The 18,119-nt window shown below is 43.7% G+C and overlaps 1 protein-coding gene across 1 annotated transcript in view; it reads left to right on the top strand.

Moving 5' to 3' along the window:
- The window catches only part of LOC311240592 (myocardin-related transcription factor A-like), a gene marked incomplete at both ends in the record, with an annotated part of 144,281 nt that overhangs the window by 121,590 nt on the left and 4,572 nt on the right, over positions 1-18,119 (top strand). Inside the window, 3 exons of the mRNA XM_084329166.1 lie at positions 172-294; positions 11,619-11,768; positions 15,414-15,512. Of these exons, the coding sequence (XP_084185292.1) occupies positions 172-294; positions 11,619-11,768; positions 15,414-15,512 (372 nt within the window). The remainder of the gene's footprint in view (positions 1-171; positions 295-11,618; positions 11,769-15,413; positions 15,513-18,119) is intronic.

The following is an 18,119-nucleotide window of genomic DNA, read 5'->3' on the forward strand; positions in this document are numbered from 1 at the left end:
ATTATTATTATTATTATTATTATTATTATTATTATTATTATTATTATTATTATTATTATTATTATTATTATTATAATATTTTTTCTTTTATTATTGGTCTACTTAACAATTGTATCTATAGAATCTAAACCAACGAGTTTCTCTCTCATCATTTTTCCATTTTCCAACCAGCGCCTGCAGTCCACGCCCATCAAGCTGCCTAGCCAATCCCCACCTCAGCTTGCCAACAACGACAGCCAATCAAAACACACGACGACACAAGCAGGACATGTGAAACAGACAGCCGCCGGAAAGGTGAGTTAAAAATAATTTACATTATTGGCCAAACTCACAGCAGAATAAATGGTGTGGTGACATGTCATTAGAGAAAGACAGGACTTAGAGCGCTAGTTCAGATTTCTGGAACCCCAGCCCCATTTCTTGCCAGTGATGTTGTTGATCGGTAGAGTCCTTTCTCAGCACAATCCAGGCTGTTCCTCATACTAGCTCCGGATAGTTGCTGAAATCTACTTTGTCCGCACCATGGAGTACATTTCAGCGAGCCTTAGCCAGCTTGCACAGACAGCAGCATGACCCCATTTTGTGGGCAACAGTGTCTTGGGAGATAGAGCAGTCGTCTGGTAATCCGGAGGTTCCGGGTTCAATTCCCACTCCTTCCAGGCAGCGTGTCGAAGTGTCCTTGAGCACTTGACATTTAACCCCTAACTGCTCCCGATGAGCAGGTTGGCAGCACCTTGCATGGTTGCCTCCGTCGTCGGTGTGTGAATGTGTTGAGTGAACGGGTAAAATGTGAGGAACAAATTGTAAAGCGCTTTGGTTGAAAGCGCTATATAAATGCACCATTTACCATCTACCCATTGACTTTGTATTGGCTTGTGGCTAACTCTCTGGGAGCTAGTATGAGGAACAGCATGGATTGTGCAAGCGTTCCAAAAATCTGAACTATCCCTTTAACCAACAACCTTCTCGTTTAAACAGTTCCCAGAACTCCATCCATCCACTACACACTGAAACTAACTTCCCACCGTCACTATGGCAATAACAGAACTCCTCTTAATGTTCCATAATGAGTAGAGATAAAGACGAGTGAATGAGAACTGTTCCAATTAACCCAATAACAGTTGAAATTAATGATGTATGCTGTGTAAGATGCTGATGGCCACTCCTGATAAGAGCATCTGACAGTAGACTAATGTATTGTGATAGTGATAATTATTACGCTGCTAATTACTCTGACGACATCCTTCATTAATATGATTTATGTCGCCAGCGCTAAAAGAACAGAGACTAAAGGGTGTCTCTCCTACTTGAGAAGGACATTGTCGCCATTAGTGTCTTGTTTTATGCATAGTGTAGGTGTTGCGTAAGCAGTTGGCCTTTCACACGTTGAGATAATTTCAAACCTTGACGACTGAGGTTTCCCTCGTTTACAGTCACGTCGGGTTTACACACGGAAACAAGCAATCGTAAATAAAGTGTATGAAGTCACACGATAAGACAACGAGACAAAAGCAAGGGATAACAAATCAATTGCAAACTCTATTGACAAAGGTTGGAGATCGAGGTCTTAAACTCTGCAACAGAGGGGAGAATCTCCGTCTTTAACGACTGTTAGGAGGTCATTCCATGAGCTCGGTGCCATCATAGTGAAATGCAGATTTAGCCTGTTTCGAGCAAACACGGGGGGGGGGGGGGGGGGATCGAGAGCACCTTGTGCTTACTATAAATATTTCTGTGGCCGTTTTTAGATGCAGCCACCAAAGAGTTCTAATATATATCGGGTGCCACACTCTGCTCCTCCCTCAGGGTTCACACACGTCCTGGAGAACCTTGAGAACCTGTAAATACCTAAAGGTATAATCTGTAATTAGATTAGATTCAAATGTATTGTCATTACACAGCACAAGTACAGTACAACGGAAAGGAGTTTGGCATCCAACCAAAGTGCAAATGTAACAGTAAAGTGCAATAGTGATATACAATGTACATGTGATTAAACTGACTATAAAATATATAAATGAGTACTACTGGGTGTAGTGCTAATCAGATTTATGTACAGAGTTGTAATATAATATGTACAGTGATACAGGTGTAAAGACAGTATGGTCGTAGTTAGGGGTGTAACGATTCGACCTCACAACGATTCGATTCCCCAAAAAAATTTTAATACACAAATGTGGCTGGGGGAACTGATTCACTCAGCATGAATGGACTATAGGTCAATAAAAACAATACACACACAAAAAAAACATTTATTTTTTATTTTTTTTAAATTTCGATTCATTTCTATTATAATCGATTCTAACATATTCAAATCGATGCATCGAATCAAACACATTAGAATCGATTCATTTCGATTAATCGATGCATCGTTACATCCCTAGTCGTAGTCATACTGGCCAGCAGTGTAACTAGTAGAGTAGGTAAGGGATATGTACAGATATATATATAGTATCTACATATATGTAAAAAGATTATGTCCAGGTATGTACAGACAGGTGGATAGATATATACGGTAAGAATAAATGTACATACGGTATATACAGTATTATAGACCTCCACTCTTTGGTCTGATGTGTGGGTGTGAGTTGGGCTTCAGGTCACAGGGGGGATTAGGCGGATGGGGTTGCTATTACTGGCCACACCCCAGGCTCTTCCGAGAGCGGTCTGGAGACATGCACAGCATGATAAATTACTAAACTCCCACAGATCAGACCATAACAAAGAACGGAATCAAAGTGCAATACCAAGCAGGGCTCTTCTGCCTAGAGGTCCCTGTTGGACGGCATTACAGGTCCTGCTAAAGGCTTAAGCACTGGTTTTCCAGTCCGAAAAAAAGGAGAAAGCACCTGGAATTTTTTTTAAATGTTGCAGAAAACTTTGGTGACCTTCTTGGAATATTTAAAGGTCAAGTCTATAAGTATATCGCTAGACATTAGCATTTAGAAGCCGTTTCTCAAGAACCTTTTACTGGAGGATCATTATCCTGTCTCATCCTAATGACATTTTCATACTCATATTTGAAAACCTGAAGCAGCATGACTGTATTGCCTCTGGCATTATTCATTCACAAAATGGATTGACCTCCTAGAAATGTAGTGGAAAGTAGAAGCTGTCCCATGTCCTACTGTGGCTCGATCTCCTTCCAGCTGCTCCTTCCACCCTTACCTTATCCCATCCGTCTCCGCTCGTTGCTCGCACGGAGGTTCTCTATTACCGGAGCATCCCAAACTGCTTTGCGGGAGGGAGATGATTGAAGCCTCCGACAGCCAGTGGTGCATCAATGCCGGCTTCTGAAATGCCACTACCACCTTAAACACCACTACCACCTTAAACCACTACCACCTTAAACGCCACTACCACCTTAAACTCCTCTACCACCTTAAACCACTACCACCTTAAATGCCACTACCACCTTAAACTCCCCTACCACCTTAAAAGCCACTACCACCTTACACGCCACTACCACCTTAAACGCCACTACCACCGTAAACAGGTAGAGAACAGAAACAAGGATAGAGGAAACCAATCTGATAAATGCTAGTTCTCCGTTGACTGCACCTTAATTGTGAAGATTTTTTTTTTTGCATATAGATAACATGACAACTGGCTTTCATCCTGTTCCTTTGTTTTAATTTGACTTGTTTTATTTTCTGTATAGTGTCTTTGTTTCTTGAAATGTGTTTTTAAATTGAATGTGTGGTTAAACAGAATGTGTGGTTAAACACAATGTAAGTAAGTAAGTAAGTAAGTAAGTAAGTAAGTAAGTAACTATTTATAAAGCACCTTTCATACATGTCATGTAGCTCAAAGTGCTGTACACAATTATAGGCATATATAACGATAAAAGCAATAAAGTCATAGTGATCAGTTAAGATCAATGTTTAAAAAAAAAAAAAAAATAATAATAGTAACGTAAAAATGAAAATAACGTAAAAACAGTCATTTGCTTACCAGTTTGGGAGAACAGGTCCGCACAAACATTTCCGCTCAGTGGCAACCGGAAGTGCACTAAACCAATGCACTTGTATGGTAGGTAGCAATGTTTAGGTCTTATAATGCTAGTGTAGTTACGTTTTTATCAGTGGTCATAGTTGGGTCCATAGTGCTTTACCAAGTCCCATGGATCCATCAGTGGCCGTGTATTGTGTGCGTATGTACCCGTTCGCTCATGTGGTCAGTGGCCAGAGTTGGGTCCACAGGACTTATCCAAGTCCCATGGACCCATCAGTGGCCGCGTCTTGTGGTAGAAAGAAAGAAAAAGAAAAACGTATAAAGAAAACAGTCTAAAGTTTGAAAGTTTGGGAGGTCCGCAAAAACACGCCTTCAGCTCAGAAGCTGAGGCGTGTCAAAAACTTTTGAAAAACTGGAGGCGTGTCTCCTATTGTACCCATTCCTTCATCTAAAAAGTTTGAAAGTTTGGGAGGTCCGCAAAAACACGCCTTCAGCTCAGAAGCTGAGGCGTGTCAAAAACGTTTGAAAAACTGGAGGCGTGTCTCCTATTGTACCCATTCCTTCATCTAAAAAGTTTGAAAGTTTGGGAGGTCCGCAAAAACACGCCTTCAGCTCAGAAGCTGAGGCGTGTCAAAAACTTTTGAAAAACTGGAGGCGTGTCTCCTATGTACCCGTTCCTTCATCTAAAAAGTTGGGTCCACAAGGCTTATCCTAGCCTCATGGATCCATCAGGTTTTTCCAAGCCATAACTATTTGTAAGCTAGACTGTATAGGTACGTTTTTAATTTTCCTTTAAAAATGTGTATAGAGCTGGCGTTTCTGATGTGTGTTGGTAGTGTGTTCCATAGTTTTGGGGCATAGTTGGCAAATGCCATACTTCCTATCCTTTTTTGGTTTCTGGGCGTGTCTAGTAAACCTGTAGTGGATGACCGTAGCGTTCTTGAGGGCAGATAACTAACTAGGGAATTTGCTATGTATTTTGGGCCTTGCTCATTAAGAGCTTTATATGTTAGGAAAAGGACCTTAAAATCAATTCTATGAGTTATTGGAAGCCAGTGCAGAGTGGCCAGGACTGGAGTGATATGTTCTCTTCTCCTTGTATGAGTTAGTAATCGAGCTGCAGAGTTTTGGATAAGCTGAAGCTTCCCAATGGTTGCTTTGGGAAGACCAGTGAACAGTGCATTACAATAGTCAAGCCGACTTGATACAAAAGCATGAATAAGTTTCTCTGCATCCTTTTTATTTACGAAAGGTCTTACTTTCGCTATGTTTCTTAGGTGGAAGAATGACGTTTTCATGGCCTTATTTATATGAGACTTAAAGGTCAGGTCTGAGTCCAAGATGACACCTAGGCTTGTAACCTCAGTCTTTACATAGGATGACAGACTCCCCAGGTTTTTACAAAGCACTTCCCTTTTCGCTTTTGGGCCGATCAATAGGATTTCGGTCTTGCTTTCGTTTAATTTTAGGAAGTTATTGTTCATCCACTTGTTTATTGCTAACAGACAATTTGTAATGGACTGTATGGCTGTAGTGTTATTTGGTTCTGCGGAGATATATAGTTGTGTATCATCAGCATAACTATGGAAGCATACATTGTGGTCTCGAATGATGTCCCCGAGGGGCAGCATATATAGTGAGAAGAGTAATGGAGTTCAAGTTCAAGTTCAAGTTCTTTAATAGTTGTCATACAGAAGTACAGAATACTTTCATACAAAATGCTTCTTACTGTTACGCTCCAGAGACTGTGCTAGACAAGATAGTATCAAATAACATAATAACATAATATAGCATGAATTTAGAAGAAGAAAATGAGGTCACAGTGTTCGGTATAGACATATGTACAATGTTCTGAGTTACCATATAATATACAATACACAATACTATGCAGTGTACTAATGTACAGTACTATCTAGTGCAAAGCAGAAATGGGATGAGGTACAATTTTAGGTACAATTTACAGTAAGGTGTACGAGTTGTAGTGCAATCCTTCATCCATAAATATAAAGTGTGGGGAGTGGGTGCTACAGTGTGTTTGTTTAAAGTGGGTGTGTGCTATAAAGTGTGTGGAGTGGGTGCTACAGTGTGTTTGTTTAAAGTGAGTGTGTGCGTGTGGATGTGTGTGCTATGTGTGTTTGGTGGTTGTTGTTGTGTAGTGTTCATTCATTGTTCGTTTAGCAGCCTGATGGCCTGGGGATAGAAGCTACTTCTGAGTCTTTCTGTGCTCGCCTTGAGACTCCTGTATCGCTTGCCTGACGGCAGCAGTTCAAAGAGGCAGTTGTTCGGGTGGCTCGAGTCCTTAATAATTCTCTTAGCCTTCCCCTTGCAACGCTTGTAGTAAATGTTCTGGAGGGTGGGGAGCCCCCCTCCAATTGTGCGTTCGGCTGAACGTGTCACTCTTTGTAGTCTGCTTTGGTCTTTTGCAGTGCTATTCCCAAACCAGGAGGTGATGTTGCCGGTCAAGATGCTCTCTATTGTACATGAGTAGAAGTTCTTAAGGATCTTCTGGCTGACTTGGAACTTCCTTAGGCGCCTGAGGAAGTAGAGGCGTTGTCGTGCCTTCTTCACCACACTGTTAATGTGTGTGGTCCATGTCAAGTCCTCGGATATGTAGGCTCCGAGGTACTTGAAGCTGTTGACTCTCTCAACCGGTGCCCCGTCGATGCTGAGGGGGCTGTAGTCCTTGACCCCCGACCTCCTGAAGTCCACAATCATCTCCTTTGTTTTGCTGACGTTCAGGGAGAGGCTGTTTTCCTGGCACCATCCCGCCAGGACCTTGACCTCTTCCAGGTAGGCCCTCTCGTCGTTGGCAGAGATCAGGCCCACCACCACTGTGTCGTCAGCAAATTTGACGATTGTATTGCTACTCCGCTGAGCCACACAGTCGTGTGTGTACAGGGAGTAGAGGAGGGGACTCAGAACACAGCCCTGGGGGGCCCCTATGTTGAGGGTGATGGATGAGGAGGTGCAGTTGCCTGCTCTCACCACCTGGGGTCTGCCAGTCAGGAAGTCCAAGACCCACTGGCAGAGGTCATAGCCCAAGCCCAGGTCCCTGAGCTTGGCTATGAGTATGGAGGGGACTATGGTATTGAATGCCGAGCTGTAGTCGATGAATAGCATTCTCACATAGTTCCCCTGCCTCTTGTCCAGGTGTGATGCTGCTGTGTGCAGCACATGGGATATGGCGTCCTCCGTGGACCTGTTGGGGCGGTATGCAAATTGCAGGGGGTCCATGTTGATGGGGAGGGAGGAGCAGATGTAGCAGCTTCCTTGTGCGACTCCAAAATTGCTGTCATGTTCCTCGGATACATTGTCTCCAAGCTTAACATAGAACCTTCTCCCCTTAATGTATGTTATGAGCCAATTTAGTACATGATCGGAAAAGCCAACCAGTCTTTCTAGACGACTGATCAAGATATTATGGTCAATCGTATCGAACGCTGCACTAAGGTCCAATAGGACAAGAATTGAGACTTTGCCAGCATCGGAGTTTAGCCTGAGGTCGCTAACTATTTTGGTAAGGGCAGTTTCAGTGCTGTGATTTGTTCTGAAACCTGATTGTAGTTCCTCCATGATGTTATTATCTTTGAGAAAGGAGTTTATTTGTACTGAGACTATCTTTTCTAATATCTTGCTGATAAATGGAAGGTTCGATATTGGCCTATAGCTTTTTAGTTCGTTTACATCTAAGTTTGTTTTCTTTAGTAGTGGTTTTACTACAGCTGTTTTAAATGCATCTGGAAAAGTGCCTGTTTGAAGAGACATATTTATGATTTCAAGGACATGATTTGAGACACTATCAAACACCCGCTTGAGAAATGCTGTTGGTATAGGATCGAGGCAGGAGGTGGCGGAATTACACTCAGAGACAATCTTACAGAGGTCAGGTAATGTAATACATGTGAATTCCCCCATAGTTATCTCAGGTGGGGTTTCACTCATAGCCAGATCCATATCAGCGGTAATGCTTGCTCTAATCAATGATATTTTTTCATTAAAGAAAACTGCGAACTCTTCACATTTTGTGGCTGATTGCTGCGGTATATGGGGGGGTGGTATGTTAATCAGCCGGTCAATGGTGGAAAAAAGTACCCTGGAGTTACCCATATTTTCTGAGATCATTTTGGAAAAATATTCCTTTCTCGCAAGTTGTATTGCCTTATTGTATGCGCCCATGGCGTCTTTGTATAAATTAAAGTGAGCTGTGAGTTTGAGTTTCCTCCATTTTCGCTCGGCTATCCTACATTTTCTCTTGTTATCTTTAACATTGGTTTTATTTAGCCATGGAGAGATTCTATCAGTTTTTACCTTTTTAACCTTTAGAGGGGCAACAGTATCTAACACAGTTGACAAGGTGCTGTGGAAGTTTTGCACTTGCTGATTTAAGGAGGATTCACTGCATTGGTCGTATGATTTCATCATACTAGAGAATTTTGCTTCAGCTCTAGCGTCCAGAAGCCTTCTGTGAACTAGGAATTCGCTTCTGGTCTTATGTAATATTAGGCTTGTACCATAGAACACACAATAATGGTCAGAAATTGGAATTTGTTTTACTGATATATTCTCAATGTTTAGCCCTGTTGTTATTAGTAGGTCCAGAGTGTTGCCATGTTGGTGGGTGGCCTCGTGAACATGTTGCATCAGTCCAAAACTGTCCAGTAGGTTCAGAAACTCACAACCCCTGGGGTCATCCTTTTTGTTGATATGAATATTTAGATCTCCATTAAGAATGATTCTATCATACCTGGTAATGCAGATCGATATGAGTTCTGAAAATTCCTGTATGAAGAGTGGCGAGTACCTTGGTGGTCGATACAATGTCACACATATTACTGGCATTTCTGTTTTCAATACAATAGCAAGGTATTCAAATGATAAAAATGTTCCCAGGTCAATATCATTGCACACAAATTGAGTGGAGATGATTGCTGCTATTCCTCCTCCCCTCCCACTCTGTCTGTTTGATTGATAGAATTTAAAATTGGAAGGGCAGGTCTCAATCAGTGTTGCTACACCAGTGATATTGTCTAACCATGTCTCTACAATGTGTGATATACAATATAGTTAAAGGCCAACTTGCAGGTTAAACCCTACTCTTCAATTATGGGTAGTTTACATCATTGGTATCTATTTTCATTATATATTTTTTTCCATTTGACGCCGGAAATTCCACTCAGAAAGGGTTCAAAATGTCCACGCATGAATAACATGTATGGAGCCAATCAAAAAGCTTATCAGACGCTATCAGTGCCGTGACGTCACTGCAGGTAACTTTCCCCTACTTCTGATCCACTACAATGGAGTTTGACGAGTGCAGAAAGCTATTTCCTTGATCCAAATGGACGCCTTACAAGACGCAAATGGGTTTAATCGTCGGAGAGACTTTGATGGACCAGCTACAACTGCATTTTTGGTTGAAACAAGGTAGTTATAAGGTTTTTAATGTTGTAAAAAAAAGAACTACATGTACCACTAGGCAGCCTGTTGTTCAGTACAGCAGCGCTATTGGGCTGTCGCCTTATGCCTTATGCCCGTCTGGGTCATAGTACCAAGCTGGCTATATGGCTCTGGCTAACGTTAACGTTACCCCGCTAATGTTAGCATTATGTCTACTGTCGTGAACCATTTTAAATCGGGGCATGTAAAAGAGTTTGGGGAACGAGTAAAATGTGCAGGTCCTCTTCTCAGACCTGTGGGGCAAAGCACTGCATGCATTATGCCGGCTAGCAAGCTACACGTCACGGCATGTTGATACAATAGTAGCCCCACTCGGTGCATCGTAGTCACGAAAGGGGCTACCACGATAGCTAACTAACGTTAACGTTACAAGCTCAAACACCTTATAACTACTACTATTGTCGTGTCCATAAGTTCCCTGGCAGAATACTTTGTTTGTGAGGACAAATGTATACAAAGAGGAGAGAACCATTTCAAATCGGGGCATGTTAGGAGTTTCGAGAATGCTGGCTACCAAGCTAGCTAACTTAGCTACTAACGTTATATACACAATATGTACAACGACACAATGATTTACATGAGTATTTACAAATATGGTAACGTGGTTGTGGCTTTTACAAATAGTGGTTAGCTTTAGAGATAAATGGCTATGATCATGGAGCAATAGTGTTAGGTGAAACAGATACTAGCTCCTCGACTAGTAATAACAAGAAGGCTTTGCTTCCTGCCACTACCTGCCTGTGATTCGCAGGCCCCCTGCTGCCCTGTACCTGCTGTGACGTCATCATTAAGATGACACGCGCACGTTATGAACCATGGATTAAAAAATCCATATTTTTGATAAAAACGCTAAAACTGGGTCAATTTAGATACATTCTTTTCCCCTCTTCATGAAAGTCACCGTTGGCCTAGTCACATTGTTTATTGAACAAAAATACAACATGCAAGTGGGCCTTTAACTGTCCATATATTAAGCACATATGAATTAAAAGAACACACAACTTGTTTTATTTTATATATATATTTATTGTTTTAGTGATGTTTTTAATTGCAGGTAGCCATGGTGATGGCTGCTTCTTCCATTGGATAGTTCAGTGATAGTGGCGAGGACGTCCCGATGTTTGTATAGTTTAGTCTGTGTACAGTATCTTTATACCCCTCCCCTTAATAAGGAGTGTCCTCCACAGCAGTGTGACTTCAGAGTACTACTGGTACTCAATACAGCAATATATTGCGATATTTTGCATGCTGATATTATATCAATACGTAAGGGATAATGTATAGCTACGAGGTCATTGTCGCAAAATAATTGACCGACACAGAGTTTAAAATACCGAGGCGCAGCGCCGAGGTGTTTTAAACGTCAGTGAAGGTCAATTATTTTGCGACAATGATCGAGTATAGCTATACATTATCCTGCTTATTACATGGCTAACTTACTAACAATATACCTAATTCATTTTACATCGACAAGATGAGATCAAATGCAGACGCAGTTCTGTTCTGGCTCCGCTGTCATCGTCACACACACTCCGCTGTCAGTGCAGCCGGCAGGTGTGTCTGATTGGCTGCACTGATGCAGTGTGTCAGTGGGCTTGATTGCGAACAGCTGCGAAAAACAATAATCACCGGTGGTAATCGAAAAAGAATTCACCGCTGTCGGGGGCTGTAATAAAATGATATAATATGAAAGTATGAAAAAATAAATATATACTGTATATATATATTAATATTACTGCAATACGAATTATTGGATTGGGGTGAACAGACTGAAAACGTTATCTTATATTAGATAAAACACATGATGTATGTATTGTATTGCAGATGTTAACAAACCTTTCCATTCGGGACATAATTAGTAGTTTAAAAAAGGTAATAAACCGCAATATTGTGATATTACAATATCTTAATAATGTAGGAGTCGCAGATTCGTTTTGATCCTATGAGCAAGTAGCTTGTCTTTATTGAGTTGTGACACTATGCCTTTTGACCGGTTTTGGCTTGTTCAGCCACAATCAATACCAAAAGTGACAAGAATCATATTATTTTAGGTAGAGTGCAGTAGAAAACAGTATCATCAGCTTGTTATAGTTGATCATAACAGTAGTGGCAGTAGTGTCTGTGTGTGTATGTTTCAAATTAACACTGCATTCTTCCCGCCGACCTGTGTCTTACCTCTTGTGTAATTGTGATTGGTTTGGTTGAAGGCACAGAGGGTGGGACTTCAGCTGTCTACAGACCAATCCCAGCAGGGGGTCAACCTGTCTTTCTCTGCACCGCCCAACCTGCAGCCTTTCTTCCTGGATGAGGAGCCGGCTCCCACAGGGAGAGATGCCCTGTCACCTACATCTCAAATGGTAAACATGTACAGTGGTCAGGTTTCTGTGTTTTTAAAAGACACTTGTAAACTCATTTATTACACATTTTATCAACATGTTTACTTGTGTTACCTTTTTTATTGAACACGTTTGTAGTATCCGAAACTTGTTGATGCCGTAAGCTTCAGACGCTCTCAGTCTTTGAATCCTCCCGTTCCATATCCACGCACAAGAAAAGCACCACGAAGTAGTATCAACTATTTAATGTCCAACTCGGGTTTACACGTTCTTGTTTCCTAATTATATATAGAGCAGCGAGATTAACAAAGTTTATCCAGAGAGAGGTCTAAAAACTGTCTGGCTCCACTCTCTCATCACTTGGCCTGAACACCGGAAAAATCTGCGTTGTTTTCTTTCTAAACCAAAAGCTGTCACCTTGCCGCAGCTGACAGTAATCAATGACATCACCGTTATCCTGTCAAACTAAAAGTCCCTCGGCCTATCAGCCAAATATCCTGTAAGAAACAAACTAACAACAAAGAAAACATTTTAACTTCTATAATAATAATATCCATCTATTTATCCTATGAAATACAAGGCCAAAATGCTTTTCTATTAACTGCTATTAACTGAAATTACTCTTAATTACCAGACTAGGCATTTAGGCACCTACATTACCGGCCCCTAATTGTTATCAACAGCCTTGAAACAATTACCCAAAAATATAAACTTAAGGCGTCTAAATGTCATTTAACTTAAACATCACAATCTAAAGTCTCAAAATTAAACTAGACTGAAGAAGTGAAGCTCTTGATCTTCGCTCTGCCCATGACAGAGACTGGACTTCGGTTCATCATCTTTTTCTCCCCACCCGAGGTGAGGCTTTGCCTTCGGAATAAAGTTCATCAAAAGTCCTCAGACTCGTGAAGAAGGACGAGCTTGGTTATTGGGCGACGAAGCTCGTTGGTCTTGGTCTTGACTGTCACTTGGCGAACAAAACCTCTCTTGTCAGGAAAGGTCTCCACGATCCTCCCAAGTGGCCATGAATTTCTGGGCGAAGTATCATCCACGATCAGCACCACGTCACCTTTACTGAAGTTTCTTCTAGGTGTGGACCACCTTTGTCGTTCTTGGAGCTGGGTGAGGTACTCCTTGCACCAGCGTTTCCAAAAAACGTCTGTGATGTACTGAACTTGTCGCCATCTGCGTCTAGCGTACTGATCGTCTTTATTGAATACTCCGGGTGGTAGTTGGGGCTTGACCTTGAGTAGCAACAAGTGGTTGGGCGTTAAAGCCTCCAGGTCGTTGAGATCCGTCGATGCCTTTGTGATGGGTCTGCCGTTTATGATGGCTTCGGCTTCACACAACAGAGTGTGAAGCCCCTCCTCATCCAAGGTTTGTTCCTTCACTGTTGTATTTAGAACTTTCCGCACGGAACGGATCATCCTTTCCCAGCTCCCTCCGTGATGAGAGCCTGCTGGCGGGTTGAAGTGCCATTGGATACCTTTCTGCTGCAAGGTTTTCTCTATCTCGTTGGTATTCCACGTCTTCAACGCTTTCTTTAACTCAGTGTCAGCTGACCTGAGGTTGGTTCCATTATCCGAGTACATCTCTCTTACTTGTCCTCTTCTCGCAAGGAATCTCCTGATTGCGTTCAGGCATGCATCTGTGTCGAGTGAAGATGCTACCTCTAGATGCACGGCTCGTATAGCGAGACACGTAAAGATGACTCCGTATCTTTTTGCCTCCCCTCTTCCTCTTTTCACTAGGAATGGGCCGAAGTAATCAACGCCGACTCTTGTAAAGGGGGGGTCGTCTGGCAGGACCCTGCAGGTAGGTAGGTCTGCCATGAGTTGCTGTCCAGTTGTTCCATGTAGCCTTTTGCAGGTGACGCACTTATGCAAAAAACGTCTGATGGCTCCATTTGCTCCAGGTATCCAGAACCTTTGACGCAGCTGAGCCAACATGTGATTTCTTCCTGCGTGAGCTGTGTTGTCGTGAATATGTCTCAGCACAAGCCTTGTGATGTGCGAGTCTTTGGGCAAGATTACTTGCTGCTTGGCTTCGTCAGGCATTGCCGCTCGGCTCAACCTTCCTCCTACTTTCATGATTCCATCCTCCAGTATTGGATTCAACTTGAAGAGTGAGCTACTTTTCTTCACCCTTCCTTGTTCCACTAGCATTGTCAAATCTTCTTTGAAGGTTCGTTTCTGGGTGTGCTTGACAATTTCTTTTTCTGCCACGGCTAGATCTTTGCAGGTGAGGCCTGTTCCTTGGAAAGCCTTTTTGAACCGGCTCACTTTGCTTTTTCCATCTGGTGCCTTTCTCTCTTCTTTCAGCTCTTTAAGCAGGACCTTCAGCTTCAGAAACCAGGCAACAGCGCGTTTAAGCCTTGTCCAGGATGAGAAATGGTTCATCAACTGTCCTGTTGCGTCTTTCGGCTCTTCCGCCTGAATGACATGCACTTGAGCTACTCCTTTGATCTCCAGATCATCGACGTCCAGCATTCCAGGATCTGGGTTCTTGGGCCACTGGTCTTGTGAACAGTGCAGGAAACTTGGTCCCGACAGCCAGCTTTGTTCCTTCAGGAATGCGTCGACAGTCTGTCCTCTTGAGACGAGATCTGCGGGGTTCACAGTGGTATTGACATACCTCCACTGTGAGGTCTGAGAATGCTCCAGGATAGCTATGACTCTATTAGCCACAAATGTCTTGAATCTTGTGCTTTCGCTGTTCAAGTACTTCAGCACAGCTGTGCTGTCGGTCCAAAAGATAGAATCTTGCAGCTCGAGTTCGAGCTCTTTCTTGAGAAACTTGTCCATCTTGACGGCAGCTACGGCCGCGGTCAACTCCATCCTTGGTATGGTTGGAGACTTTAAGGGTGCGACCCTCGCCTTTGCCATCATCAGGGCAGTTTGAACTATGCCAGTCGCGTTGCGCAGTAGCAGGTAGCTTGTTGTTCCATAAGCCTCTAGACTTGCGTCGGCGAAGTGGTGGAGCTGTGCGGAGACTGGAGCTCCAAACTGCTTCGTCTTGATGCATCTGTCCACTCCGAAGTTCTCAAGCCTTTGCAGTCCTGAGATCCATTTTTCCCATGTCTGGATGACATTATCTGGTAGCTCCTCGTCCCAGCCATACTTCTGCCTGCAGATATCCTGTAGGAGTATCTTGGCGGGCAGCACCACTGGAGCGAGAAACCCCAAAGGGTCGAAGATAGAGCTGACGAGGGAAAGCAGGCCTCTCCTAGTGTGCGGGCGATCTTTGAGGTTGATCTTGAACCTGAACTGGTCTGATTCGGCGCACCACTGGATCCCCAATGCTCTCTCCACCGGCAGGTTGTCTTCGTCTAAGTCCAGGTCTTGAAACCCTTGGGCTCTTTCTTCTTCGGGGATCGAGTTGAGCAACATTCGGCTATTGCTCAACCATTTCGTCAAGCGAAATCCACCTTTTGCCAACATCTTTCGTAAGCCAGCACAAAGAGTGATGGCTGTCTCTTCGTCGGCGGTCGACTTAAGACAGTCGTCGACGTAAAAGTTCTTCTTGACTGTTTTGGCTGCTTCAGGGCCAAACTCTTCCTCGTGATCCGTTGCACATTTCTGCAGTGCAAACGTTGCAACACTTGGCGATGATGTTGCACCAAAGATGTGGACTAACATCTTGTGTTCGACGAGTTTCTTTTCGTAGTTCCCTTCAGGCCACCAGAGGAATCTGAAGAGGTCGGTGTCTTCATCGCTGACTCTGACCTGGTGGAACATAGCCTCCACGTCGGCCATGACCGCCACGGTCTCTTGTCTGAACCTTGTCAGGACCCCTATTAGGGAGCTTGTCAGGTCCGGTCCCTGCAGAAGCTGCTGGTTCAGTGATGTTCCTTGAAAGCTTGCTCCGCAGTCGAAGACGACACGTAGATTCTTTTTAACTGGATGTCTGACTCCATGGTGAGGCAGATACCACTTTCTTCCTTTTGCTGACTCCTGATCAGCGTTGTCGAGTCTCACGGCGTAGCCCTTCTTGAGGATATTATCCATGTACGCCACGTACTCTGTGCAAAACTTGTCGTCTTTCGAGAATCTTTTTCGTAGGTTCAGCGCACGTTGGTCGGCAACTGATCTGCTGTTGGGCAAGCACAGTGTTTTGTTCTTGACTGGCAGGCAAACACTGTAATGTCCATCCACAAGTTTTGAGGATTGTGACACCATATTCATGAACTGGTGATCGTCCTTTGACATCTCGATGTCTTCATCTTGTCCGGCGTCCGGAAAGTCTACTTTGAACTGCTGCTGCCAAAGCTCTTCTAGCCTGGCGACTGAGATCCGATTTGCGGTCACTGCTGTCCGCTTGCTCTTCTGGCTTGCGTCACTTCCGCCTTTGAGCGGTCCATTAACTGTCCAGCCTAGGATCGTTCTGACGGCATATGGTCCTTTGTGCACGCTGCTCACCACTTGGAGCGGCTCCATTGCCTTCGGGACGTTTGCTCCTATGAGCAATCCAACCTGAGCTTGGATAGTGGGAAGCTTCACCTCCTTTAGGTGAGGCCATCGGCTGACATCCTCTTGCCGGGGAATGTTCTCCTTGGAGACGGGAATGGTTTTCCGAGAAAACACCTCTGGAAGCTCGATGAATTGTTTTCCATCCAGGCTGCTTATTTCCAGTCCATTCACAATATTTGTGTCCACAACAGATTCTGATCCCATTGTTCGCAGCAAGATGCTTGCTTTGCGTCCATCCATGTTCAGTTGTGAGATCAGCGACTCTGAGGCAAAAGTAGCTGAGCTACCCGGGTCCAGAAACGCGTACGTCGTTACTTCCTTGGTTCCCTTCTGTGCCTTGACGCGCACTGGAATAATCGAGAGGGCGCAATCCTCCTTTCCGGCCCCAGTGACACCGAAGGCCTCCATCATTTGTACAAGAGCACTTGTCACTTCTTGTTCCGTTGACTTCGCTTCCTCTTGAGAGTCTTTAGAGCGATCTTTAAAGTTGTAGTGAAGCAGTGTGGGGTGTTGTCGAGAGCATTCTTGACACTGCACTTTGTCTGTGCAGCTGTTACTCATGTGACCATGTTTCAAACACGCAAAACATAGACCTTTGCCTTTTAGAAAGTCTATCTTCTCTTTGTGTGGTTTGCTCTTGAGTTTTCTACAAACTGTAAGGGTATGCTGCTCTCCGTTGCAATAGCCACAGGGCTTGCTGTTTGCGTCCATTGCAGCGGTTGGAGTCTTTGGTGTTGCACGTTCGTCGCTCTCCTTCATGCCTCTAGTCATTTCAGCCTTGGGGGAGTCAACTGCTGTAGCGTACACCTTTTGTGACTTGTGTGTCCTTGTCTTGTATTCTTTTGTTCTCTGTTGACTTGGTTCTTTTGTGGCTGTAGTGTTGTCCTTTATGTTTCCGTAGAGCGGGTGTAGAGCGTATCTAACTTGCTTGTTGACAAAGTCTACGAAATCCTTGAACCTTGCCCTTTTGTTGGTTCTTTCTTGTAAGTCGCAGGCGTGTCTTCTCCAAGATTCTCTGAGTCTGTACGGTAGCTTATTAGCCAGCGCTCTTATGTTGGATGCGTTTTCCAAGTCCTCCATGTAGCTTATATCCGTCATTGTGTTGGAGCAGCCTGTGAGGTACAATGCAAATGACTGCAATGCTGCACCGTCTTCAGGCTTGATTGTCTGCCACTCCAGAGCCTCTTTGATGTAGGCCTCCGCTACCTTGAAGTCGTCGCCGAAGAACTGTTTCAGCATTTGTTTTGCTTTGGTATAGCCTGCAGTAGGCTCCATGTGAATGCAGCTTTTGACCAGCTCATGTGGTTGTCCACTTGTGTACTGCAACAGAAACTGTAGACGGTCACGATTGTCACTGGTGCGGTCTTCAACTCCATGTTCCATAGATCTGATGAATGTCTTGTATTCTAGAGGGTCACCAGTGAATGTTGGAATGGTGAGCTCAGGAAGTAATGAAGCTTTGTGATTCTTCACGAGGTATTCTGTGACATTCGCCTGTTGGGAGATAGCCTTGCTTAGGCTATGAAGCTCCCATCCTTCATTGAATTCCCTTTTTGTTGCTTTTAATATGCTGGTCGTTAGTGGTGCTGCTGGAAGCTGCACGTCCTCTGGTTTACTGGGGGGAGGTGGTGAGGCACGCTGATATAGCGGTTGGAAGTTCCTATCTTCTCTTTCATCTGTCTTTTCAATATTTAAGACAGTCCTGTCATTTGATGTAGTACATTCATAATTTTCCAGAACTCCCATTTTTGCATCTGACTCAGCGAGAGCCGTCTTCATTGCATGTATTTCTAGCTTTCTTTTTTGTTCTGCTTCAAACCTCACTTCCTCAGCTTGTAGTTGAGCCTCCTTGCATCGTTTTTGTGCTAACCAGTCTGCTTCTTCCTGCTCAAGAGCTAACCTT

This window comes from Notolepis coatsorum, assembly GCF_963971535.1.
Source record: "Notolepis coatsorum genome assembly, chromosome: 14".
In the NCBI taxonomy this organism is placed as follows: Eukaryota; Metazoa; Chordata; class Actinopteri; order Aulopiformes; family Paralepididae; genus Notolepis; species Notolepis coatsorum.